Raw genomic sequence first — 25,210 nt, 5'->3', positions numbered from 1 at the left:
AAAGTATTACATGCTATAATAAGTGTGATACATGGCACAAGATTATATGACTTACAGCTGTCAAATTCGAGATGGCACCACGAATCGAAGATTACACGTGTTCTAAGAACTCTTTGAATTTTTTTGAATATTTAAATAATTTATGTAAAAAAAGTAATACATATCTTGTAATAGTTTAACATTTATTTGCTTATATTATATAATATTTACAAATAAGTTTCATTAAATAATATATTAAACATTAAAAAATAAAATATAATATATAACCTCCACAATGGTAAAAGAACAATTTAGAGAAACAGACGTAGCTCGCAAAATGTATGTATATTATTTTAATTCGTTTTAAATTTTATGTTATCATTTTTATTATTTCTAATATTAAATATATTTTTAAAATTATAAATATACAAATTTTATATATTATTTATTAACTGAATTTTTTGTTAAAATATTTATTATTATATTTATTTAATTTTCTAGTTAAAAAAAGTTAATAATGTAATTAAAGTTTAACATATATAATTATTATTTATTAATTTTGATACATTTTATCTATATTCTTTTGAATTATTTAGTTCTCATGTCTCATTTGGAGTGGATAGCCGCCACAATATGGAAAGACAAGCCCATATGCATGTTGTGGCTAAAAATTTATATAACCAGGATGTTGAACACACTCCAGTTCCATATGGAGTTCTTGATAGAAGAATGGTATATATAAATTTCTTTTTATGTTTTATAAATTAATATTTTTTAAATAACATCAATATAAATTTTTAGGGTACCTGTAATAATACTACCAATTGTGCATCATGTGGTAAAACTTTAAACGAATGTATTGGACATTTTGGTTATATTGATTTAGAATTGCCAGTTTTTCATGTTGGTTATTTTAGATCTATTATTGGTATTCTTCAAACTATTTGTAAAGTAATCTATTATTTATTTTATTTAATTTTATATTAGTTTTAATAACATAATAATTGCATTATCTTGATTTATAGAATTGTTCTCATGTTATGTTATCTGAAATAGATAAAAAACATTATTTAACTAGAGTATTAAATCCTAATTTGGGATATTTAACACGTAAAGCATTACGTAAACAGATTTTGGATAAAGCTAAAAAAACATCAGTTTGTCAAAATTGTGGAGATCTTAATGGAACTGTCAAAAAAGCTGGTTTACTCAAAATAGTTCATGAAAAATATAAAGCGAAAAAAAAAGTAGATGTTATTGTTCAACAAAAGTTAGCAGAATATAATAATGTTCTTGAAGAAAATAAAGCATTAGAAGGAATACTTCAAAGTGGATTAGTTAATGTATTAAATCCTTTAGAGGTAAAAAATAAAAATCAAATTCATTTTTTAATAATTTTGATTTTTTATTTAATTCAATAACAATACTATAATTTCAGGTACAAAGTATTTTGGAAAAAATTCCAGAAAATGACATTCCTCTATTAATGATGAATACAGAATGTGCATTACCGAAAGATTTAATATTAACAAGGATTCCTGTACCACCAATTTGTATTAGGCCTAGTGTTGTATCTGATATCAAAGCTGGTACAACAGAAGATCATTTAACAATGAAATTATCAGAAATAGTTTTTATCAATGATGTTATTCAAAAACACAGACAAAGTGGAGCTAAAGTACAAATGTATAGTGAGGATTGGGAATTTCTACAATTGCATTGTGCCCTTTATATAAATAGTGAAATGTCTGGTATACCTCTCAATATGCAAGTGAGTTTTTTTAATAAATGATATAAATTTTTATCTATTTTAATATAATATTAATAAATTGCTAAAATATTTTAACCAGCCAAAAAAATCTGGAAGAGGATTGGTTCAAAGATTAAAAGGAAAACAAGGTCGTTTTCGTGGTAATTTATCTGGTAAACGTGTAGATTTTTCCAGTAGAACTGTTATTTCACCAGATCCTAATCTTAGAATTGAACAAGTAAAGTTTTATATTTTTATAAATTAATTTTTTACATATATTTTATATTATTCTAAATATTAAAATTTATATATTTTATATTTTTTTATTAGGTTGGTGTACCTATTCATGTTGCCAAAATTTTAACATATCCTGAAAAAGTTAATCCATCAAACATAGAATTAATGAGAAAACTTGTAAGAAATGGTCCAGATATACATCCAGGAGCGAATTTTATACAACAAGGAAAAACACAATTCAAAAAATATTTAAGATATGGTAACCGTCAAAAAATTGCTCAAGATTTACAGGTAATTTTCTTTAAAATAATACAATTATAATAATTTTATTGAATTAATGAAGATTTAGATATGATGAGCAATATATGCAAATGATGAATAGTTTAAAATATTAGAAATATAAAAAAGAAATGTTTGAATTGAACATTTAAAATTATATTTATTTAATATATCTTTAATTAAACATTCTTTTAAATCATTTTATCTATCTGCAATACTTTATATATAATTTCTATATTTTACATATAAAAATGAATGATCAATAATATATTTTATTTTTAATAGTATGGTGACATTGTTGAAAGACATCTGAGAGATGATGATGTAGTGTTATTCAATAGGCAACCATCATTACATAAATTAAGCATCATGGCACATAAAGCAAAAATATTAGATCATAGAACATTTAGATTTAATGAATGTGTTTGTACTCCATATAATGCTGATTTCGACGGCGATGAAATGAATTTACATGTCCCTCAAACTGAAGAAGCAAGAGCAGAAGCTTTAGTTTTAATGGGGGTAATATGTAAATTATTTTTTATTAACTTTATTATTATATATTTATATATAAATCATAATATTATATATTTTTTCAGAATAAGTCAAATTTAGTTACACCTCGTAATGGAGAATTACTAATAGCTGCGACACAAGATTTTATTACTGGTGGATATCTTCTGACTCAAAAGGACATGTTCCTAAATAAAACTCAAGCAAGTCAATTAGCTGGTTGTCTTCTAGCAGGACCTGATATTACTATGTCTATAAATCTACCTGAACCAGCTATTTTAAAACCAACTATATTATGGACAGGAAAACAAATTTTTAGTTTAATTTTAAAACCTAATAATACTTGTAATATTAAAGCTAATTTAAAAACCAAAGGAAGAGCTTACACCACCAATGAGGAATTATGTATTAATGATTCTTGTATGTATTTTTATTATTAATAATTTATTAATTAATAAAAGAATAACGAAAATAATAAATTGCAGATGTTATTATTCGGAATTCAGAATTATTAGCAGGATCTATGGATAAATCAACATTAGGTTCAGGATCAAAACAAAATATATTTTATATTTTATTGCGTGATTGGGGTGAAGATATTGCAACAATAGCTATGTGGCGATTAGCAAGAATGGCAAGTTTCTTCCTTATGAATAGAGGTTTTTCAATTGGTATTGGTGATGTTACACCTGGTCAAGGACTTCTTAAAGCTAAACAAGAACTTTTAAATGCAGGGTAAGTTTAAATTTAAAATTCAAATTTATTTTATTTATAAATAAAAATATTTAAATTATGTATTTATTAATTACTATGATTTAGATATTCTAAGTGTACAGAATACATTCAAGACATGGAAGAAGGACGTCTTATATGTCAACCTGGTTGTACAGAAGAAGAAACATTAGAAGCAATGATATTAAAGGAACTTTCAGTAATTCGTGATCATGCTGGTAAAGCATGTTTAAAAGAACTTCATCCAAGTAATAGTCCATTAATTATGGCATTATCTGGCAGTAAAGGAAGCTTTATTAATATTTCTCAAATGATTGGTATACTTATTAATTACATATATGCATATTTTTTATAATAATTACAAGAATATTTTTTTTTAATATTTCTTATAATATTTTTACTTTAGCATGTGTGGGACAACAAGCTATTAGTGGTCATAGAGTTCCAAATGGATTTGAAGACAGAGCTTTACCACATTTTGAAAGACATTCAAAAATTCCTGCAGCTAAAGGTTTTGTAGAAAATTCATTCTATTCTGGTTTAACACCAACAGAATTTTTTTTTCATACAATGGGTGGAAGAGAAGGTCTTGTAGATACAGCAGTTAAAACTGCTGAAACTGGTTACATGCAACGACGATTAGTTAAAAGTTTAGAAGATTTGTGCCTTCATTATGATATGACAGTTCGTAATTCAGTAGGAGATATTGTTCAAATATTGTATGGTGGAGATGCTCTAGATCCTACATACATGGAAGGTAACATATTATTTATAATATCAAAAATAAAATAATTACATAATTATTTTAATAGGAAAAGACTGTCCAGTGGATTATAAGAGAATATTGGATCATGTAAGAGCCAAATCTCCATGTAAAAATGAAGAATCATTAGATGGTCATAGTGTAATTAAAGCTACAAATGAATTACTAAATTCTGAGGAATATGAATGTCTCAGTGAAGAATTTAAACAAGAACTATCGTAAATATGACATTTATTTCATTTTTTAAAAAACTATTAAAAATAAATTATTAAATATTACTTTTTCTTATAGCACATTCCTTAAAACTGTAGCACGTAAAATAGCACGCCTTCGACATAATGCTGTATTAAATGTACCTGTAATTTTACAACTTGAACGACTCACAGTTTCTCAATTAGTTGAATTTATTCATACTTGTAAAGAAAAATACATGAGAGCAAAGATAGAACCAGGTACTGCTGTAGGTGCACTTGCTGCACAAAGTATTGGAGAACCAGGAACACAAATGACATTAAAAACTTTCCATTTCGCCGGCGTAGCGTCTATGAATATTACTCAAGGTGTACCGCGTATTAAAGAAATTATTAATGCAAGTCCCAAAATTAGTACTCCGATTATTACTGCTGCTTTAGTAAGTTTTATGTTATATTTATTTAAAATTCTATTTATATGAAAAGATATTATTTAATTAATTAAATAGCATTTATATAAATATGTTATTTTTCATTTTTTGATCAATTTTGCTATTAGATAAATGATGCAGATCCGGAATATGCTAGAAGAGTAAAAGGCAGGATTGAAAAAACTACTTTAGGAGAAGTGACGGAATATATTGAAGAAGTTTATCTTCCAGATGATTGTTTCTTATTAATTAAGATAGATATTGATAGAATAAAGTTATTGAAGTTAGAAGTAGATGTCAATTCTATACGTTATTCGTAAGTATATAAATTTATATTTATAATATAAAAAAAAGTGTTATTTCCCTTGCATATAAATAAATTTAATCATTATAACATTTATGTAGAATTTGTACATCAAAATTAAGACTAAATCCAAAATTGGTAAATGTTAGAGGAGATTCTATTATTACTGTGAATCCAAGCAAAAATAAATATAGTTTAAATTATGCTCTTACACAACTTAAAGAATTGATTCCAAATATTGTTATAAAGGTATCCAAAATAAAAAACAAATATATATATTATAAATAAGTATTTTTTAATTTTAAAAAATTTAATATATTCTTACGTTTATACAATTTAAGGGTTTACCATCAGTTTCTAGAGCTGTAATTCATAATGATGATTCATGTGGTAAAAAAAAATATAAATTATTCGTAGAAGGAGACAATATGCGAGATGTAATGGCAACTCTTGGAGTTCTTGGCAAAAAAACAACTTCAAACAATACGATTGAAGTAAATATAAAATTTATCTTTATAATTTATCTATGAATTATATATACATTATATAATGTTTCAGGTTTTTAAAACTTTAGGTATTGAGGCTGCAAGAGCAACTATAATGACAGAAATTAAATTGGTCATGGAAAATCATGGAATGAGTATTGATCGAAGACATCCAATGCTTGTAGCAGATTTAATGACTAGTAGGGGAGAAGTATTAGGTATTACAAGACAAGGTTTAGCTAAAATGAAGGAGTCTGTCTTAAATTTAGCTTCGGTAACACTTTATATATCTATATTTTTCATTATATTTGCTTTGTTATGAAAAAGTACTAATATAGATAATTGTTTAACAGTTTGAAAAGACATCTGATCACTTATTTGATGCAGCTTATTATGGGCAAAAAGATGTTATTTGCGGAGTTTCTGAATCAATTATAATGGGTATTCCAGTACCCGTAGGAACAGGAATTTTCAAATTACTTCACAAATATCCTTTTCAAATTTATTTTTTCAAATTCAAAAAAATTATTCAATTTTTAACTTTATATAATCATATTTTTAATATATTATTTTTCTTATTAAAAATATACAGCTGATAAAGATGAACCAAAAAAAAGGGATTTGATATTTGATGATCTACAATTCAAGAAAATTATAAAATCTGCAACAAAATCATAAATAATTGTTATTTATTCTTTACCAAAATATTTAATGTACATAAAATGAAGAGAGATGTATATTAATGGAAGTTTAACATTTTTATATTTCCTAGTATATTTCATTTAAAATTTATGTATGTTTTAAGATAAAATTTAAGATAAATTTAATTTTAAGATAAAAATAACTTTTAAATAGATGTATATGTGTTATTATTTATAATAGTTGATTAATAAGCTATAATAGTTGCTAAGAAACGTGTTAAATCCATATTTTCAGTTGCTGCCTAGAACGATTCAGTGATATTAGGTACTGACGAATTATCAGTATAAAATTTTGGTATCTTTTTAATAAATAAAATTATATTCATTTATATATTATATATTCTATAATATTTCATTCGAATTTTGAAATATTTTTTTTGATTGAATATTATTAAAAAAAAGTATCGGAATGGTAAATGAAACTAAATTTTGGAAAGAAATTCGAAAAGATACATCAGAACATAAAAAAAAAAAGCCCAGAGTTGTTCCTGCTTTCACTATTCAAGCTTTACAGGTAACATAATACTTCAATATTCTAAAAATTAAATTTATATAAATTAATATTTCTTTATAATATATATATATATATATATATATATATATAGGAAAATACTGTAGTTGCAAAACCTCCTCGCTATGCATTATATAAACCTCAACCAGCTAAACCATCAACTTTTCGGAAATTTTATGAATGGGGTGTATTTCCAATTGCATTGGAAAAAGATATGTATGGTTTAAAACTTAATTGGAAAGTGAACATTGAAGATTTAGATTTCCATCACTATTTACCCTTATTTTTTGATGGCTTAACAGAAACTGAACAACCGCTTAAGTTCATAGTTGAACAAGGAATATCTGATATGTTAGAGCATGGCGGACCTAAAATTTTACCTGTTGTACCACAATTAATAATTCCTATTAAAAGTAGGTATTTCATTTTCCCATTTTTTTATTTCATTTTTTATTTTTAAATAATTTTAAAATTTCTAAATTTTTATTATTTTATATAATTTATTTATAATTATATATAATTTATATATATTGTAGAAGCTTTAAATACAAAAGTACCAGAAGTTTTGTGTACAACACTGAAAACTCTTCAAAATCTTGTACGCTCAGCAGATTGTGTTGGAGAAGCTTTAGTACCATATTTTAGACAAATCTTACCAGTTCTTAATTTATTAAAAGATAGGAATGGTAAGGTTTTAATATACTTCTATAATTTTACATAAAAATAATAAAAGTTAAAATTTATATTTCAGTAAATCTTGGAGAAGGTATTGATTACGCACAACAGAAGGGTGAAAATGTTGCAGATATAATACAAGAAACTCTTGAACTACTTGAAATATATGGAGGTGAAGATGCCTTTATAAATATTAAGTATATGATTCCTACATATGAATCTTGCATGATGAATTAAATAGCTTTTTATTTATCCATTAATTATCTAATAATTTTTTAAATTATTATTTTACAAATATCATAACAAAATATTATAAAAATTGATGATAAATCTATCAAACTGAAAATATATATTGCTTAAATGTAATAATTCTATTTATATTTTTCCTGCATCTTCTTTTAATGTTACGGTTCTGTTAAAAACAAGCTGCAAAAGATTAAAATCAATAATAATAACATTATTTCAATTTAAATTTCATAGTTTCAATTACCTTTCCCGGTAGCGTATCAGGATCTACAGAAAAAAAGCCTATACGTTCGAACTGGTATTTTTCAAAAATTTTTGCCGAATTTGCTAAACTTTTATCAATATATCCAACAATTTCTTTTTTAGTGATTGAATTTATATCACTTAAAAAGCCATTTGGTACTTCATTAATATCTTCAGGATTTTTATGTTTAAATCTGAAAATTATCACAAATAAGTAAAAAATTATATAAATAATAAATTATTATTATTTTATTACATTAAGTTAACACTTACAAACGTTCATATAATCTAATGGATGCTAATATAGGATTTGATACCCAATGTATAAAAGCTTTAGGTTTATTAGTTTCAGAAATAGATTCTTGTTTGACTATGAGATTCACAATATTACCGGTACTATCTCTTTCAATTTCCTTGATTGTTAACACTATTCCTACATGCTTTAAACCAACGGATTGGTTTGGTGTTAAACGTCTAAAATTTTTTTCTGTTTCCTATAAATATATAACATTTTTAATAAAATAATAAAAAATATTTATTAGTATATAATTGAATTAAAATAATATTACATACTTCTTTGAAATCAGATGTTTCAATATATACAATTTCATCAAAGTCAATCTCATGTTTGCCTTTGTCTGGATCATTAGGAAAGTTAGGAACTGTTACTTTTATGGATTTTTCGTGGGGAAAATTGCTAATAGTAATTTTTAATGGATCTAAAACTACCATATGTCGACTTGCAGTTATATTTAAAACATCTCTAACAGATGCCTCTAAAGCAGCTGGATCAACAATTACTTGAGCACCAGTTACACCCATTTGTGCACAAAAATTATTTATAGCTTCAGGTGGAAAACCTCGCCTACGAAGAGCTGTTAATGTAAATAATCTGAAAATAAAACATACATATACAATAAATTAAAAATTCATGATTTTATATATTAATATAAAATATCATAAAAATTTATATGATATTATATTTTTACAATTAAAATATACCTTGGATCATCCCAATCTGACACAATGCCTTCTTCAATCAATTTACTGATTTTCCTTTTAGAAACAACTGTATAACTAACATTTAATCTACCATATTCCCATTGCACAGGACAATAAATATCTAAAGCATTACAAAGCCAATAATATGATGATCTTCTTGATTGAAATTCTTTTGTACAAAGAGAATGAGTTATATTTTCTATACTGTCACATAAACAATGAGTAAAATCATAAGTTGGATAAATACACCATTGATTTCCTGTTCTATGATGTGGAGTATATTTTATTCTATATGCAACTGGATCTTGTTTACCTTCTTCTAATGTTACTTTCATTCGTAATGTAGCTTCACCTTCCTCAAGTAAACCACTTTTCATATCCTATATAAAAAATCAAAAGTAATTAAAATATTAAAATTTTTTTTTGTATATATAGTTAAAAAAATTATAAAAATTAAAAATATTTATATTATTACACTAAAAAATATAATAATTTGATTTAATAATTATAAATATATATTTAATAATAATTACTTCAAATAATTGTAAACTTTCTGAAATTGGTCTATTTCGCCAGGGACTTGGAGGTGGATTGAAACCTTTTATGTCTTCACTAGATTGATGACAGACATATGCCAAATCTTTTTTAATAAGCATAACAGCCCATTCATACAACTGTTGAAAATAGTCAGAAGAATGAGTAATTTTAGCTGGTTTATAACCAAGCCATTCTACCATTTCACGAATACCAATAAAAAATTTTTCTTCTTCTTTTTCAGGATTTGTATCATCATAACGTAAGTAGCAGATTCCATCATGAGCTGCTGCATATCTAAATTATATTATATATTATACATTAAATTATATATAAATAAATAAGAAATATTATTTGAAATATAATATAAATTAAATAAAATTAAAAATCATATACTAAGATAGTACATACCCAAAATTAATATTAATTGCTTTTGCATGACCAATATGTAAAATTCCATTAGGTTCTGGTGGAAATCTAGTTATTACTTTACCATCTGTTATTTTTAAATGTTCTTGAAGTAATTTGTGTGTATTTGGTGTTATAATATATCCTTCAGTTTTATAATTTTCTCCTGGTTTATGAAAATTAACTTTAGTTTTCATTAATTCATTTATTGTCTGAGCATCTTCTTTATCATTTGTTATTGTCATATTTTTTGATTCCACTAAATAATATAAATATTTTTTTATAAATAATTTTTTTTCATAATACTTTTTTTATAAATTATAATACATAAATTTTACATAAATATAAGAAATTATTTGATTTACTTTTTTCTTTTACTGGTTTTCGCATTTTTGCTTGTTTTGTTGATTTATTTAATGGTACCAGATCAGACTCACATTTTGGACCTAACAAATCAAGCATTTGAATATCAAATTCATTTTTTATTGCTTTTCCATCTGCCCATTTTAAAATATTACGTACTTGTTGCATCAATGGACCAATATTAAAATGATATCTATAAAAATAAATGATATTTATAAAACATAATATATTAAATATTAATGTTAATAATTATAAATACGATAATATAATATAAATACCTTTTCTCTGTTATTTCTATTTTATGTGCATTTATTACTTTTTCTACTTCATATTCTATTTCTTCTGGTGATACAACAATATTTATACCACATTCTTTTTCAAAATCAAATATATCAATATTTTCTTTTATATGATTAAGCAAATAATTTAAACCGGCATCTAGTCTTTGAATTGTATCTAATTTCTTTTCAGCTATATATTTAGCAAGAAATAACAATTTATCTGCAATTTGATTCTTAATTTTTGAAGCAAGATGATATAACAAAATTCCAATTTCTGGTGTAATAATTCCATATTTATTAGCCTATTGATATTACACATATGGCACAATTAAATATTTATAGATTGATAAAATTAAATAATAAAATGCAAACAAAGAAATTTAAATTTAAATTTAATTAATTTTAAATATAAACAAAAAATTTTAATTATGTTACTAATATTAAAAAAAATAATTTAAAATATATTTATATAATTTATATAATTTACTAACCTCTATTATAGCAAGTTTCAAATTATTAGAAACTTGTTTATTTTTTAAAGTTTCCTTAGCTTTTTGTTCACTTAAACCAATAGATTCAAATAATTGTATATCATCTTTTACATCCATGATCATATATTTTTCTTTTTTTTAATATGTAATTAGACAATTTGTTTTAACCGGAAAGGTAGTTCTTATGTACAAAAGTAAATAAATTTGGTAAGTAAATAAATGTGTAAATTTTATTGCGATAATGCGATAAAAAATCTTTAATATTTTATTACTAAGATTATTACAGACTTTTTTTGAAAAGTCTAAGCTTTATATATTTATTGCTTTTTATTTTTATCTTTTACAACCTATAAAGATTAAGATTAAGATCAAACTTTTTCATTTTTTAATGAATTGATATTGACATTGATAATACAAATTTGAACAAACATGAAATATCGAATTATTCTATAATTAAATAATAAATATAATACATTAATAAATTAATTCATTTAAAATATAATATTTATTTACAATTACATAAATAAATAATTAATTACAATGAAATTATTAAATTTTTAACAAATATAAAATATAAAATATTATTTAACAAATATAAAATATTATTTATAAATTATAAATTCTTCAAATAACAAATTGATAGTTCTATTTCTTATTTATAAAGTTTATGTAAAATAAATATATTTAAAAAAATATAAATTTGTAAAATAAATATATTTAAAATAATATAAATTTAATGTTTTAGTTAATAAAAAATTAATGTGATGAAAAATGTATAAAAATAATGATGATGATGATGATTTACAATTATGTCCTACAACTCTTGCTGCTTTAAATGAGTTTCTTAAAGAAAAACAAGAAAGAGAAAATCAGTTAAAATGTAGTTTAGAAAATAAAGATTTAGAAATTTCTTTCGATGAAAATTGGGTAAATTAACTTTTATTAAATATATTTTTTAATATTTTTTAATAATTTATACATAAATTTGACATATTAAGTGTTTTGCAAAAGAAATTACTTATTCTCATCTATTTATTTATTATATATTAATTTTATATTTTAAAATTATTAATTTAATGATTTACATATTTAATGATTTACATATTTGAATTTTAGCAATTAAGTCAATTTTGGTATGATGACAAGACAATAGATACTCTTGTAAAAGGTGCTATACAAAGTACAGAATCTAATGGAAAAATTGCTTTAATTTCATGTCCTACACTTTATAACAAATTAAAAAAGAATTGTGATGAACGACAAAGTATGGACAAAGTATTAGAATACAAATATTCTAATAATTTATGCATTATTTAAAATGTTATTATTAATAATATTACCAAATATTTATTTGCAGTTACTCTTTTTGAATATGATGAACGTTTTAAAATATATGGAGTTGACTTTGTTCCATATAACTATAAGTTCCCTTTGGATATACCTCAGCATATGTCAAATTTTTATGATTTAGTTATAGCCGACCCACCATTTCTTTCTGATGAATGTTTAACAAAAACAGCTCTTACAATAAAATTTTTAGCTAAAAAAAATTATGTACTTTGTACAGGTATTTTTGATAATTTTTTTTATATATTAATTAAAGTTTTTAATTATTTTTATTTTTCAGGTTCTATTATGAGTGAATTAGCAAAAAGATTGTTAAATGTAGAAGTTTGTTGTTTTGTGCCTCATCATCAAAATAATCTTGCAAATGAATTTTACTGTTATTCAAATTTCGATTTTGATAAAATGTTACAATAAAAAATAATAAAAATATTATGTATAAAATTTTAGTATTTTATTGTATTATTTAGATAGTAATTAAAAAAAATTGTGATTATTTTTATTATTTTTAAATAATTATTATTTTATATTATTTTTAAATAATATGTATTTTCAACTTATAATATTTACTTCCGGTATTTTAATTATATTTGGAAATTTTAGTATCTTCATATTTTAATGTTATGAAAAAAATATTTTCTAAAAATATTTTTTTATTTAATTAAATAAATTATAATATAAAATATTTTTTTACAAATTTAATTTTAATTTTTTTTAAATAAAATTTAAAAAAGTTAATAATACTTATAAATTTATAACATATCCGAATAAAATATTAAATAAAGTATTAATTTTATTTATTATTTAATTATATTTTATTTATCTTACAATGTTTGTTAAATAAATATATTTTATTTTAATTTTATGTATATTATATTGCGTATATATAAAAATTAATGAATAGTCATAATGATAATTAAATAGGAATAAATTTTTTTTCAGTTTCTAAGTTTAAATTCCCTAGACAGAAAAAATAATCTCTAGGTAAACAGATGAAAAGAAGACACGCGATGGAAAGCGTAAATATTTACATTTCTTGAGTGTTTGTGAGAATAATTTTTATTTATAATCATGATAGACGGAAACATTTCTATGGAGGAAGACACAGAATTACGGGATTTAGTGGTGCAAACCCTTGAAAATAATGGTGTTCTTGCAAAAGTGCGGGTATGATAGAAAATTTTTTTAAAAATTATATTTTTTCATAGGTTATGTAGATCACGTCAAACAATTTCTTTCGTTAAATTTGTATAAAACATAAATATAATTATTTTATGATATTAATTTTTAAAATATTTTATAATTATATAGGCAGAACTCAGGGCAAGTGTGTTTTTAGCTCTAGAAGAACAAGAATCCGTAATGGTATGTCAAATTTCTAAATATTAAATATTCTCAATATTAAATAAATATAAATTTTTTTACATGTGAAACATATTTTATTAAAGTGCAGAAATATTCTTCACATATTTTTATATTATAATAATTAAATGCAAAAAATAAAAATAATATGATGAAAAAATGTAATAAATACAAACTGTTTAAATTTTCAAGTATAAAAATATTTCAGAATCCAGAACCACTTCTTAATAAAACCGTTAAACAGTACCTGGCTAATTCAGAAGGAAAATTATTGTTTTCCTTGGTTAGGGAGTTCCTAGAATATTTTGGTCTTGATTATACAATATCCGTATATGATCCAGAAACATACTTTGGAAAAGAATATAATTATATTGGAAGAAATAAATTATGCGAAGAGTTAGGTATTGAATCCAATGAGCCATTGCTTGGAGAAATTTTAAAAAATAGCATGCACAGTGCCTTCAAAAATACACAAAAGGTATTTAGAATAAAATAATATAGTATTAGTATTATATTATTAAAATAATATATATTATAGTTAAGAGATATTATAAATATTTTTTTAGAATAACATTGACAAAAAATTTAATAAAACTGATACAACTGAAACAAATATTACTAATACAACATTTGAAATTTCCATTCCAAAAGTATTAAACAATGAATCTACATCATTGTCAAATGATAATGATATATCGGATAATTTAGAAAGTGTTTCACAACAAAGTCCAAAACTTCCAATAAATGTGACAATAACTGAAAAAAAAAATAAAGAAACATCTGTTCATGTTTCATTAGATGAATTAAATTATGAGAAGCAAGATTCTCTCAAAAATAGTACAACTTCTGAATATAATGAAGAAAACAATGGAATTGATAGCAAAGGGAACAATAGTATGAATTTTGATACACTCCCTACAAGTCCAAATGGCACAATAATGAATCATACTACAAAGGAGACTGAGATAGATACACTCATTCAAACAAGTTTACTAAATAAAACCGAGCCTTTAATTAAGTTTGATGAATCTATAATTACTGAAATGCAAACAAATCAAAATGAAGATATAAATAAGCAAAATAATATAAATAGTTTGGAATTACAAATAGTAAATAATGTACAAAACAAAAAACCAGTTAATACTGGAAACAGTTTTGGAAAAACTGTATACTTTGAAGAAATTATTGTTGATGGAAAAAGAGAGAATATTAATGATATACATAATAATGAGACCTTTTTACAAGATTTACCACCTTTAGATAAAAAATCACATTCTATACTTAGCAATCTCCCACCATTAAATGGTAAAAAAACTAATATTAATGATTTGAAAGAATTAATGGATATTGGACTTGGTATGTTGATGTATAGTTGATGTATATATTTATAATATATTTTTAACAATATTAATTTTATAAAGATAATATTTTTAGGAACTGATGGAATAGATAATTATGAAGAAGATTTTGTTTCATCTGCATCTGGTAGTACATATGATCAAAGTCCTTCTAAGGATCCTCAAAAATCAAATAGTCCAAAACTACAAACAAAAAAACAAGATAAAATTCATAGTGTTCATAGTGCTCATAGTGAGGATATAAGTGAAGAAATTGAAGATGTAGATGATATATTAAGCAGTACATCATGTGTAAGTACATTTTATATAAATTTAGATTTATTTTTTGGATATACTATATATAGAATATTCTATATTGTTTGATGAAATTTAAATATTAAGCAATATTAAACAAAAATTATATTATAATTAAATCTGCATAATTTTCATAAATTATATCATATAAATCAATTTTTTTTTACATTTTTTCGCTTTTTAATTTCTATATGGAATTATACTATTTTTTAAATATATTTTATTAAAATATAAATTATAAAATATATTATTAAAAATATTATTAAATTATTAATTATTATATATCAAAGCGTTTATTTTATATATTTAAATATTAAAAAAATAAAAAATTTATATTACCAAATATCAACAAATATTAAAAGATATAACAATTGTTTTTATAATATGTTAGCAATATATGATTTTTATATTTTTCATAATTTTTTTTTATAACATATAATTTATAATTCAAAAATAAACGATTTCATTAAAAAATAAAAAATAAAATTTGTATTCCTAAAAAAAAATATAAATAAGAATATTTATCAAAATTATGCAAACTTATTTATAATTTGATATTTATGAAATGTAATTCTTGGTGAAATTTTAGAAATGTTTTTAAATTTTGTAGCAATTATTTATCATTGAAATTTAAAATATTCTACATAATATAATCATCCTATATAATATAATCATAGTTTTTTATGTATTTTGAATATTGCATGTATTTTATTTTAGCTTGAAGATTTAAACATAGACAAAAATATGTCAAATTTTGCAACGGGTATTACAACAAATTGTGCAAAGGAACTATAATGCACTACATATACTAAAGAGCTACTAAGAACTTTAAAATATTAATTCATTAATATTCAATATTCTGTGTCAGGGCATCAAGTATATTAATGCGAATTGGTATAAATTTATAAAATTATTTTGATTTCTAACGTGGCACTGCCATTTATGGCTCAATACTTATAAGTTCTCCTACAAAAAAACGTAGAAGGAAAATGTCTGAAAATATATTTATAAATATTATACTTTCAATATTTTATAATTTTTTTTTGTCAAAAAATATTTTTATAAATAATGAACTTTATTTTATTTTAGTAATATTTTTTAAATACATCTTATGGAATTAACATTATATTTCAGTTTTTTATAAAAACATTATAAAAATTTTATCAAAAGAAATTAAATATTATGAATTAAATTAATGAACTGCCATTATTATCTGTTATTATTGTAATAAGATATTAAATTATATTTTTGTAATTAAAAATATTAAAAATAGAAATCATATAAAAATTCTAAAAAAAGATTTCTATGAAATAAAATTTTGAAACAGATTAATAAAATACTATTTAAAGTAAATATTATTTTTTCTTCTTTTTGTTTTCTTTATGATGTATTATATTAACTGAATTAGGAAAGTAATACTAAAATTATTAATTGTATACTTTCAGACAAACTGCCTTCTACGTTGTTCTGTAAATATATCTAGTATTATACTCATTAAAAACAATTATCTTAATGTTAAAATATCTTAAAAATGAAAAGTAATCAGTTACATTAATGGTTGTTGAATACTTAGTTATCTTTTAAAAAATTTTGTAACAATTTTGTTATGTTTACCGAAATAATTCCTGTCCCTTTTATGACTGAAATGTCATTACCTCATTTAACTAAAGTTACTGATATAGTATTGATAGCAATATCAGTAAATCATCCGTCTATATAAAAATGGATTGTCTAAAAAAATATATAAAATTATTTTTCTTTAAAAATAATGGTGCTAAATGCATAAAACTAAAAATTAAAGAATTTGAAGATTAATATTCAATAAAAAATTAATAGATGCTTATGTTTGCCTGCATCCATGAATTAATATTGATGAAATCTATATTAAATAGTTCAATTTTTGGGCAATCCAATATCTTGATATAAATATACTATGCCCCAATAAGATGCAATAACTAAGTACAATTCATAATGGATCAACTGGATGCTTGACAAATCAAAATCTGTTAACGGTTGTACAGCCTGCTTCCTTCACAAAATTTTTAGTAGCACGCAATTATTGTAATGTCATCAATAGTAAATATTGTAAATGATTCAAACAAAGAGATTTCATCCTTTAAAATTTCAATTATATATTAATTATATTTAAAACAATAATATAAATATGCCATTAATCTATTTCATATATCATTTAGTTAGAAAACTTTGTTTTTACTATAATTACTATAATTTCATGAATATATATTTTTTTATACTATAATTTCATTACTTTGTTAAAAATTAATGTTATAGAACATTTATTGTTTTAATATTCAATTTTTATAACTGAATCAAAAAATAATCAATTATTTATTTTAAAAAATCATATTTTAAATAATAAAAATATAAAATTTAAAGTTTTTACTTCTACAGTATTATGAAATCTCTTAATTTGAATCAATATTTATCTCTATGTATATATTAAAGCAGGTGTGTTCCTGACCAATCAACGTGGTTACATTTTAATATTGATATGACATATAATTTTATAAAAACAATTTCAGGATGATACTGAACATTCCTACACTTTATAGAATGTAAAATATAAATACATTCCATTGTTATTAAGATTATTAAGCACTTTTGTTGTATTGTTAGCATTAGTAAAGAAATTTACATAAAAAGTATTTTTCAATGTAAATTATAAGAAAGAGAAGAAGGAAGAGAGTAATTTAAGAAATGTTTCATAACTTATAACAGTATATCAACAAATTTTATTTTACATTCTGATAAAACTAGAAAATGTTTTTGTAAACATTTCTATTGCAGGGTATATAAACATTTTTATATTTATGTAGTTTCAGAAGTGATTTCAAATAATCCTAAACTGATTAATATAATATCACATGTTCTATGTTTTAATATATACAAAAATCTTGTTATATATATATATATATATTTTCTTTTTCTTTTGGAAAATGTGTAAAATGCACATAAAGTACATAATAAATATATAATCCTTCATTTTATATGCCGAACATAAAAATAAATACAATATAAAAAAGTTAAAAATATATTTTTTAAGATTAGAAAATATATTAATATAAATTTCTTTACATATAACACATATATATATCTTTGCACTGTTTTTTTGCTAAGAAAAGATATATATAATTAATAACATCGATTTGTTATGTTATGAACTATCTGTATCGATCTGTACATATAATAATGGCATATAATGTACTGGTGAATTGTGAATTAATTATAGATTTTGCAAACACTGATATGAAATAGTTGTAATTATTGTTATTTACTAATTTATAATATCAAATTGAACAGATGAAGTATTAATGAATCACTTACAATATTTTTTCATACAGTCCTAGAGGTTTATTTTTGTAACCACGTTGAAGTATTGGTAGCTATATTGTGCCTTTTAGTGTATATGAATAAGAAACAATGCAAATACATACTATGGAATTGCGGAATTTATAAAATATCTACGTTACTTATTTATGATTTTGAAATATGATGTAACAATATTCATGTATATGTTATTTATTTTATAAAGATTTTTCTCTTTTGCAATTGTTGCGTTTTCTTTTTATCTACCTTATAATTAATCTATCTAAAGTTTAATCTTAATTTCATATAATAAATTATTTTATATTTTTACAAATTTTTATTCAAAATTTAATTTTACATATATAAAAGAAAAGCCAAAATATTTTAAATTATATTAAACTTAAAATATAAATAAAAAATTATATTAAATAAAAAATTATTGCTAATATGACAAATATAACACAATGAATCATAATATTTCAGTGAAAGAAAACAGATTACAAGTTTAAGTAATTTATTTGTCAATACTTTATAAGTACAGATGGCAGTGTTATTTCACTGTGTAATATTGAAATTCCATTTTTAATTTTTAATTTTATAAATATAAAAATCTATTTTTTATATAAATATTAATCAAAAATGATATTGTTATATACAAAATTATTTAATGTTTATAAATGACATAGATTTGATAACAAATATACATAATAATTACAATTTCCTAAACAATACTTGGAAATAGTTGATATACAATTACACAATATACAACCAGAAACAATTTATTTAACAATTTGTACTGTTACATTCTATTATGCTCTCTTTGTATTCGAGCACTATATGTTTTTGATACAAGATTAAATGCATCCATATATCGGTCCATACACATTGCTACACATTTCTGTAAATAAATTATAAAATGATTTATGAAAAATTCATTCGTATTAAATTCATTTGTATTTTACAACTTTATTTTTAACTATGTTTTTATATGGCATAATTTGATATATAATACAAAAAAAATTTTATATTTAAAATGAAATCAATTTATTATTAAATATGTATTTAACCTTATTTTAATTTTTGATTTACTTTATTTGACTTTTATTAAGACTTTAAATTTTAATTAATTATATCTATTTATCTTTATCATTTATCATTTATTATTTATATTATCATTTTGAACAAATGTAAAAATATAATAATAAATAAATTATATTTAAATATAAATACAGTTATTTGATTACAAATTATATTTGTAATTAATAATCTAAATAATAAATATTATTATTGCTTTAATTATTATATCAAGCAAAATTTATTATGACTTAAAATTAAAACAAAATATATATAAAAATTTTAAATATATTTAAAAATTTTATTTTTCAACAATTTTTAATTTATTTATATATATTCTATCAGTTATGTTATTTTATATATTTTATATTAATTTTTTTTCAATAATCATTTGTAACAATTTCATATATAATTTCATATTATATAAAAATTATTTATATTATACAGAAATTAATTAAATTAATAAAAATTTTATAAAACCTTTTCAAATTATTTCTGTTGTAATATTCTAATAAAAAAATATATATTTATATTTAATTCTATTCTACCTTTGAAGCTCTCAGGTTATATCTTATATTAAGGTTATGTATTATATGTTCTGTGAATAGATGTTACCTGTTCAGAACTATCCAGAGAAGTGCCAGGTCTAACCACACATTTTTTGAAGCATTTCTCTGACATTTTCTGAAAATATAAAATTAAATATATGCTATTCATTCATTCTTAATTTGTAAAAAAAAGAGAAATAAATGTATTATGCCATCATACCGAGAGCATCTCTTGTGCACTTGCAATGGCAAATTCTTGTTTTATTTGTTGCATAAATTCACTTTTCTCTTTATCAGTTAAGGATTCAGATGTAAGTGCACTCATATTTACAGTTAATTATTAAATTCTTTTTAAAAAAAGATTAAGATTAAGATCAAAATCACTTTGCTCTCGTTACGTCCGAATTACCATGTTCCTACCGGTTCGATCGATAAACCGGAAGCACGTGAAACTATCTTTCTAAAAATGTTGTTCACAATGATTCATTAAAAAATTATTTTGAATCAATTAATGATTATAAAAAAATTTTCGAATATATTTTGTATAAATTGATAATATTAATAAAAAAATATATTTAAATTATTATATAAACATTGCTCAACGAATCGAATTATCAAATCCAAATAAAATTATATAATCAAAATCTAGGGGAATCAGATTTTATCGATTAATAAGTTTGAAATATGAAATAAAAAACTATTTACATTAATTTATTTAGGAAAGTATTTATCGTTTAATAAGTAATACTAATAAATTGTTTTTAACATTTAAATATAAATTCGTAAAAATAATTTATTTTTATAAAAATAAGCATTTAATATAGTAATATATAGTAAATGCTGAATACACCGGTTAGTATCAATGCATTTTGCATAATAATATAAATTCGATTCTAATTCTTAATTTCTATAATCAATAACTGAAATATTCATAGTATTCATCATGTGATTTGATTTATTTACTACAAATGAATTGATTCATCGTATCAAACGTGATGTATAAATAATTAATCTTACGTTACTATTTTCAATTTCAAATTTGATTCTTATAGATACATGTATGTGTATATATATATAATTATATACACATATATATATATATATATAAATTATATGTGTATATAATTATATATATATATATATAATTATATACACATATAATTCTATAAAATTTCTATTTTTATATTCAAATGAATTATAATTTGAATATTTTATTTTATCAGCTTACATTTTAATAATTTAATATATAAAATAGAATTTAATATTTATTTTTTTAATATATATAATAATATATGTACATAATATATGTAAAGTTAGAAATGTTTAAAATAGTTTTTAATAAAATATTTTTAATCAATAAAAATATACATATAAACATGGTATTTATTTCATAATATTTTATAATATTGCATTTTTAAGATTTTATTATTATTACTTTAAATTATTCAAATTATTATTATTTATTATTGTTCTAGGTGGACGACAATATTAATAAGATTGAACGATTAAAACTTCATATTAAAAAGCGAAATAAAATTCTTTCTGAATTGCAATATGCATACGTAAAATATTCGTATCATCATTCATCCGAATTAGGTTTTTTCATAATTACAAATTTTTATTCAGTAATAATATAATAATAACTATTGATTGATTATATTCAATAAAAAATAACATAATAAATTATTTTATATAATTATTAATATAGGTATAAGTACTTTCATAAATAATTTATCGAATGAAAAATTATATTCTCCTTATATTATCGAAGATATGTTAATAGAAATGAAGGAATTAAAGAAATTCAATAATAAAAATAAATATTGTTATCGATGTGAACATTTTTTGAATGTACCTCAAAATCTTATTCAAAATCTTTATGAGAAAATATCAAATTATACAGAAGAATATTTGACTGAATTAAATTTCATACAAAGTATTGTTTGGTTAAAGTCAGCTATAATGTTCATGAAAACTATTTCCATTGAACAATTTCATTTGGTATTTCATAAACAGTGGAAAAATATTGGTAATGTGATATTTAATATTTAATATTTTTAACGAATATTTTTTATTAATTATATTTTTAAACAATTAACATAACATATAATATAAGTAATTAATGTTAATATTTATATGAAAATTATATCCTTAAACGACCATATATATTAATATTTTATAATAATATTTTTAAAAAGATGTTATATTTTTAGGAAAAAATTCTGATTTATATAATCAAGATTCGATATCTCATATTCAAGATAATGATCATAATAATTTGATTAATCTATTGAACAATGATCAGGAAAATTATATAAATTTTAATGATAATTTAAAATATACTAGTAGTATCGATTTATCATGTAACATACAGTGTGATAAAAAAAACGGTATATCTCAATCTTGTTATCAAGAAATGAATCAAGAAATTGAAATTTTCACTCAAAAAAAAATTAATCCTTGTGTATTTGCATCTTATCAAAGTCTTGACAGATACTTTAATATACAATCATGTACACAACAGAATGTAACTTTGAATAATTGTATTATCCAGGATTCAGATCAAGACTATTCTTCTAGTTCTGACATGTTTAGAGATTCTTTGAAAAGTCAAGATAAAATCGTAGATAGAGAAAGTTATAAAGTCGAAGAAAATAATCTTATCAACGATAAATCGGCAGAGAAATTTTCATTATTACATTCCCAAAATAATGGCGTTTTAAAAACTTTGATGGAAATGAAAGATAACCTTGGTGTCTTCCCACACGATAATAATTTTTCAGATATTTTATTTAACAAAGAATATTCATTATGTGAACGAAATAAACTAAAGAAACAATTAACTTCTGAATCGAATAAATCGAATAAACACATAGTTGTTCCACAAACTTCTGATTTGGATTTTCATCATGAAAATCTTATTATTTCAAATCAGATCGACAATGCTTGCTCTCCTCAAAAAGATAGTGCTTATGATACTTATCAATTGAGTGCAGAATGTATATCAATATCGAATTATATTGATGAATGTGAAAAGAGTATATTTTCTAGTCAAAAAATCGATAAAATTACTCCTCGTCAAAAAAATGGGAGTGAGCATGATATAGAATTTCTTACCACAGATATAACTGAAAAAGATTGGATTTTAAATCAAGATCAGCAATTGTGTTTATCTTTTTCTCGTCAAAAAAGTGATATTAGCGCAAATAATGTAAAATCATATACGCAAAAAAGACATTCGCAGAAATATTCATTCGAAGAATGTGAAGAAAATAGAGGTAAAAGAAAGAGGTTAAAATCTGTTCACGAATTAACTTTATCTGAAGTTTATAAAGGAAAGAACAAAAAGATTTCATCGGAGTGGTTGAAATTCATACTCGATTCTTTAAATGTGGACGATGTTGTTTTTGAATCGGCAAAGATGATTCTTTCAGTTTTTCAAAATGAGAGAATAGGGAAATTGTATATGACAAAAAGATGTTGGAAAGATACATTAGAAGAGCAAGCTTTGAATGCAATATTGGATTTTTGTGACATTTCTGAAGCTAAATATAAAACTAATGCGTATACACAAGAAATTGTGCAAATAGTGACAAATATATTGGATGAAAATATTGAAAATATTCGGCTAAACAAGGTAAATTAAAATATTTGTGTTAATAGTTAAGAAAAATGATATAAAATATAGTTATAAATAAACAATTTGAATTAGTGATAATTATAAAATGTTAATCTTACTTTTTATTACTTATTCTTATTATTTAATATTAAAATTAAATGTTAAAATTACATATAAAATATGCATAGTTCTTTAAAAAATGAAATACTTAATTTTTTTGTCGTTAAAGATAAAAAAAAAATGTCAAAGATAAATAATGACTTTAGTTTTAGAAAGATATTGCTTATAATTGTAATAGATTTGTTATATACATAAATTATTGATTATTCAAAATAAATATTTAAAGTTAAGTTTCGAGATTATATTTTTTTTTCTTTTTTCTTTTTTTTTTTTCATTTAGGTTACAATACAGACTTATCAGATCACCATTATTTTACATTTATGCACTTCTATGAGAATTTGTATCGAAATAATAAATTATCTAACCACAAAACTGAAAATCTACGAAAACATTTTAATTTCTCTAGTAAATAGCAATAAAGCTAATGTACATAATATAATAAATCAATTGCATATTATATTTTATATTTTAACTAGTTGTTTACAGAAATATCGATCAGTATTTAAAAACGAAGAAAGAGATCAATCTGATGAAGAAATAATACCATCTGTAATCGATTTATGGAAAAAACAATTGAATTTCGAAAGCACGATAATGAAAGATAGCAAGCAAACAAGAGAAAGAAGATGGTTAATGATTTTGGATGACTTTACAGTAATTGCTACAGAAAATTTTGTTCAATTTGCTAAAAAATCACGAAAATTAGTTAATTTATTAACTATATGATCAAATAATTTCAAGTGTAATTTTAATATACTAGAGTGTATATAGATTATATATTATTTCATACACTTTTTATCACTTTTTATATACGATAAATAAATTTTAAAGGACACTATAATTGTTTTTTTATTTAATGTTTATTAAAATTTTTAATTGAAATTATAACTTAATAAACAAGCAATAATTTATTAGATTAAATAATAATTAATAAATAATTTATATTTTATACATACGAATTTTAAATATATAATCAAATAAATTGTTATTAAAAATATTGAGATTTCAATTATTAAAAATTATTTAACTTGAGAGAGAGAAATA

General features: G+C 21.6%; 7 protein-coding genes across 11 annotated transcripts; 5 read left to right on the top strand and 2 right to left on the bottom strand.

The window, feature by feature from the left end:
• The first annotated feature begins 64 nt into the window (after window positions 1–64).
• LOC108003312 (DNA-directed RNA polymerase III subunit RPC1) lies at window positions 65–6,520 on the top strand. Of its 3 annotated transcripts, XM_062075416.1 has the most exons (20): window positions 65–318; window positions 576–711; window positions 781–930; window positions 1,005–1,340; window positions 1,418–1,750; window positions 1,830–1,967; window positions 2,060–2,257; window positions 2,531–2,767; window positions 2,845–3,178; window positions 3,244–3,493; window positions 3,578–3,807; window positions 3,897–4,247; window positions 4,303–4,471; window positions 4,545–4,884; window positions 5,004–5,191; window positions 5,281–5,428; window positions 5,521–5,673; window positions 5,738–5,938; window positions 6,018–6,152; window positions 6,256–6,520. In XM_062075416.1, the coding sequence occupies exons 1-20, from the start codon at window positions 275–277 to the stop codon at window positions 6,340–6,342; spliced, it is 4,158 nt and encodes a 1,385-aa protein (XP_061931400.1). In that variant the 5' UTR covers window positions 65–274; the 3' UTR covers window positions 6,343–6,520. The 3 variants fall into 3 exon arrangements, with proteins under 3 accessions (XP_061931400.1, XP_061931399.1, XP_061931401.1); XM_062075415.1 differs by having other exon boundaries at window positions 6,018–6,520; XM_062075417.1 differs by lacking the exon at window positions 65–318 and having other exon boundaries at window positions 781–925; window positions 6,018–6,520.
• Window positions 6,521–6,598: 78 nt separating this feature from the next.
• On the top strand, window positions 6,599–7,920 carry LOC108003315 (parkin coregulated gene protein homolog). The gene is made up of 4 exons (XM_017065481.3): window positions 6,599–6,879; window positions 6,971–7,289; window positions 7,413–7,562; window positions 7,628–7,920. The coding sequence occupies exons 1-4, from the start codon at window positions 6,775–6,777 to the stop codon at window positions 7,786–7,788; spliced, it is 735 nt and encodes a 244-aa protein (XP_016920970.1). The 5' UTR covers window positions 6,599–6,774; the 3' UTR covers window positions 7,789–7,920.
• On the bottom strand, window positions 7,773–11,252 carry LOC108003314 (probable glutamine--tRNA ligase). The gene is made up of 10 exons (XM_017065479.2): window positions 11,120–11,252; window positions 10,626–10,930; window positions 10,350–10,540; window positions 9,988–10,243; window positions 9,576–9,873; window positions 9,043–9,422; window positions 8,614–8,932; window positions 8,314–8,534; window positions 8,042–8,234; window positions 7,773–7,977 (listed from the first exon to the last, which is right to left on the bottom strand). Exons 1-10 carry the CDS (start codon window positions 11,240–11,242, stop codon window positions 7,927–7,929), a joined length of 2,337 nt encoding a protein of 778 aa, XP_016920968.1. The 5' UTR covers window positions 11,243–11,252; the 3' UTR covers window positions 7,773–7,926.
• LOC108003316 (EEF1A lysine methyltransferase 1) lies at window positions 11,188–13,541 on the top strand. Of its 3 annotated transcripts, none has more exons than XM_062075443.1 (5): window positions 11,188–11,326; window positions 11,865–12,046; window positions 12,236–12,383; window positions 12,477–12,686; window positions 13,406–13,541. In XM_062075443.1, exons 2-5 carry the CDS (start codon window positions 11,891–11,893, stop codon window positions 13,438–13,440), a joined length of 549 nt encoding a protein of 182 aa, XP_061931427.1. In that variant the 5' UTR covers window positions 11,188–11,326; window positions 11,865–11,890; the 3' UTR covers window positions 13,441–13,541. The 3 variants fall into 3 exon arrangements, with proteins under 3 accessions (XP_061931427.1, XP_016920971.1, XP_061931426.1); XM_017065482.3 differs by lacking the exon at window positions 13,406–13,541 and adding an exon at window positions 12,747–12,907; XM_062075442.1 differs by lacking the exon at window positions 13,406–13,541 and having other exon boundaries at window positions 12,477–12,907.
• Window positions 13,489–19,047, top strand: LOC108003293 (myb-like protein D). Its single transcript, XM_017065458.3, has 6 exons — window positions 13,489–13,630; window positions 13,775–13,828; window positions 14,034–14,303; window positions 14,392–15,181; window positions 15,260–15,474; window positions 16,195–19,047. Exons 1-6 carry the CDS (start codon window positions 13,535–13,537, stop codon window positions 16,270–16,272), a joined length of 1,503 nt encoding a protein of 500 aa, XP_016920947.1. The 5' UTR covers window positions 13,489–13,534; the 3' UTR covers window positions 16,273–19,047.
• A 520-nt stretch (window positions 19,048–19,567) lies between these two features.
• Window positions 19,568–21,043, bottom strand: LOC108003304 (mitochondrial import inner membrane translocase subunit Tim13-like). The gene is made up of 3 exons (XM_017065467.3): window positions 20,647–21,043; window positions 20,494–20,562; window positions 19,568–19,702 (listed from the first exon to the last, which is right to left on the bottom strand). The coding sequence occupies exons 1-3, from the start codon at window positions 20,749–20,751 to the stop codon at window positions 19,604–19,606; spliced, it is 273 nt and encodes a 90-aa protein (XP_016920956.1). The 5' UTR covers window positions 20,752–21,043; the 3' UTR covers window positions 19,568–19,603.
• A 220-nt stretch (window positions 21,044–21,263) lies between these two features.
• On the top strand, window positions 21,264–25,092 carry LOC108003326 (dynein heavy chain-like protein 2). Its single transcript, XM_017065499.3, has 5 exons — window positions 21,264–21,278; window positions 21,902–22,022; window positions 22,135–22,455; window positions 22,640–24,063; window positions 24,446–25,092. Exons 1-5 carry the CDS (start codon window positions 21,264–21,266, stop codon window positions 24,890–24,892), a joined length of 2,328 nt encoding a protein of 775 aa, XP_016920988.2. The 3' UTR covers window positions 24,893–25,092.
• The last annotated feature ends 118 nt before the right edge of the window (window positions 25,093–25,210 follow it).

This window comes from Apis cerana, linkage group LG5, assembly GCF_029169275.1.
Source record: "Apis cerana isolate GH-2021 linkage group LG5, AcerK_1.0, whole genome shotgun sequence".
NCBI lineage: Eukaryota > Metazoa > Arthropoda > Insecta > Hymenoptera > Apidae > Apis > Apis cerana.
Note: the sequence above shows the minus strand (reverse complement) of the source record. Positions and strands in the feature narration are given on the sequence as shown.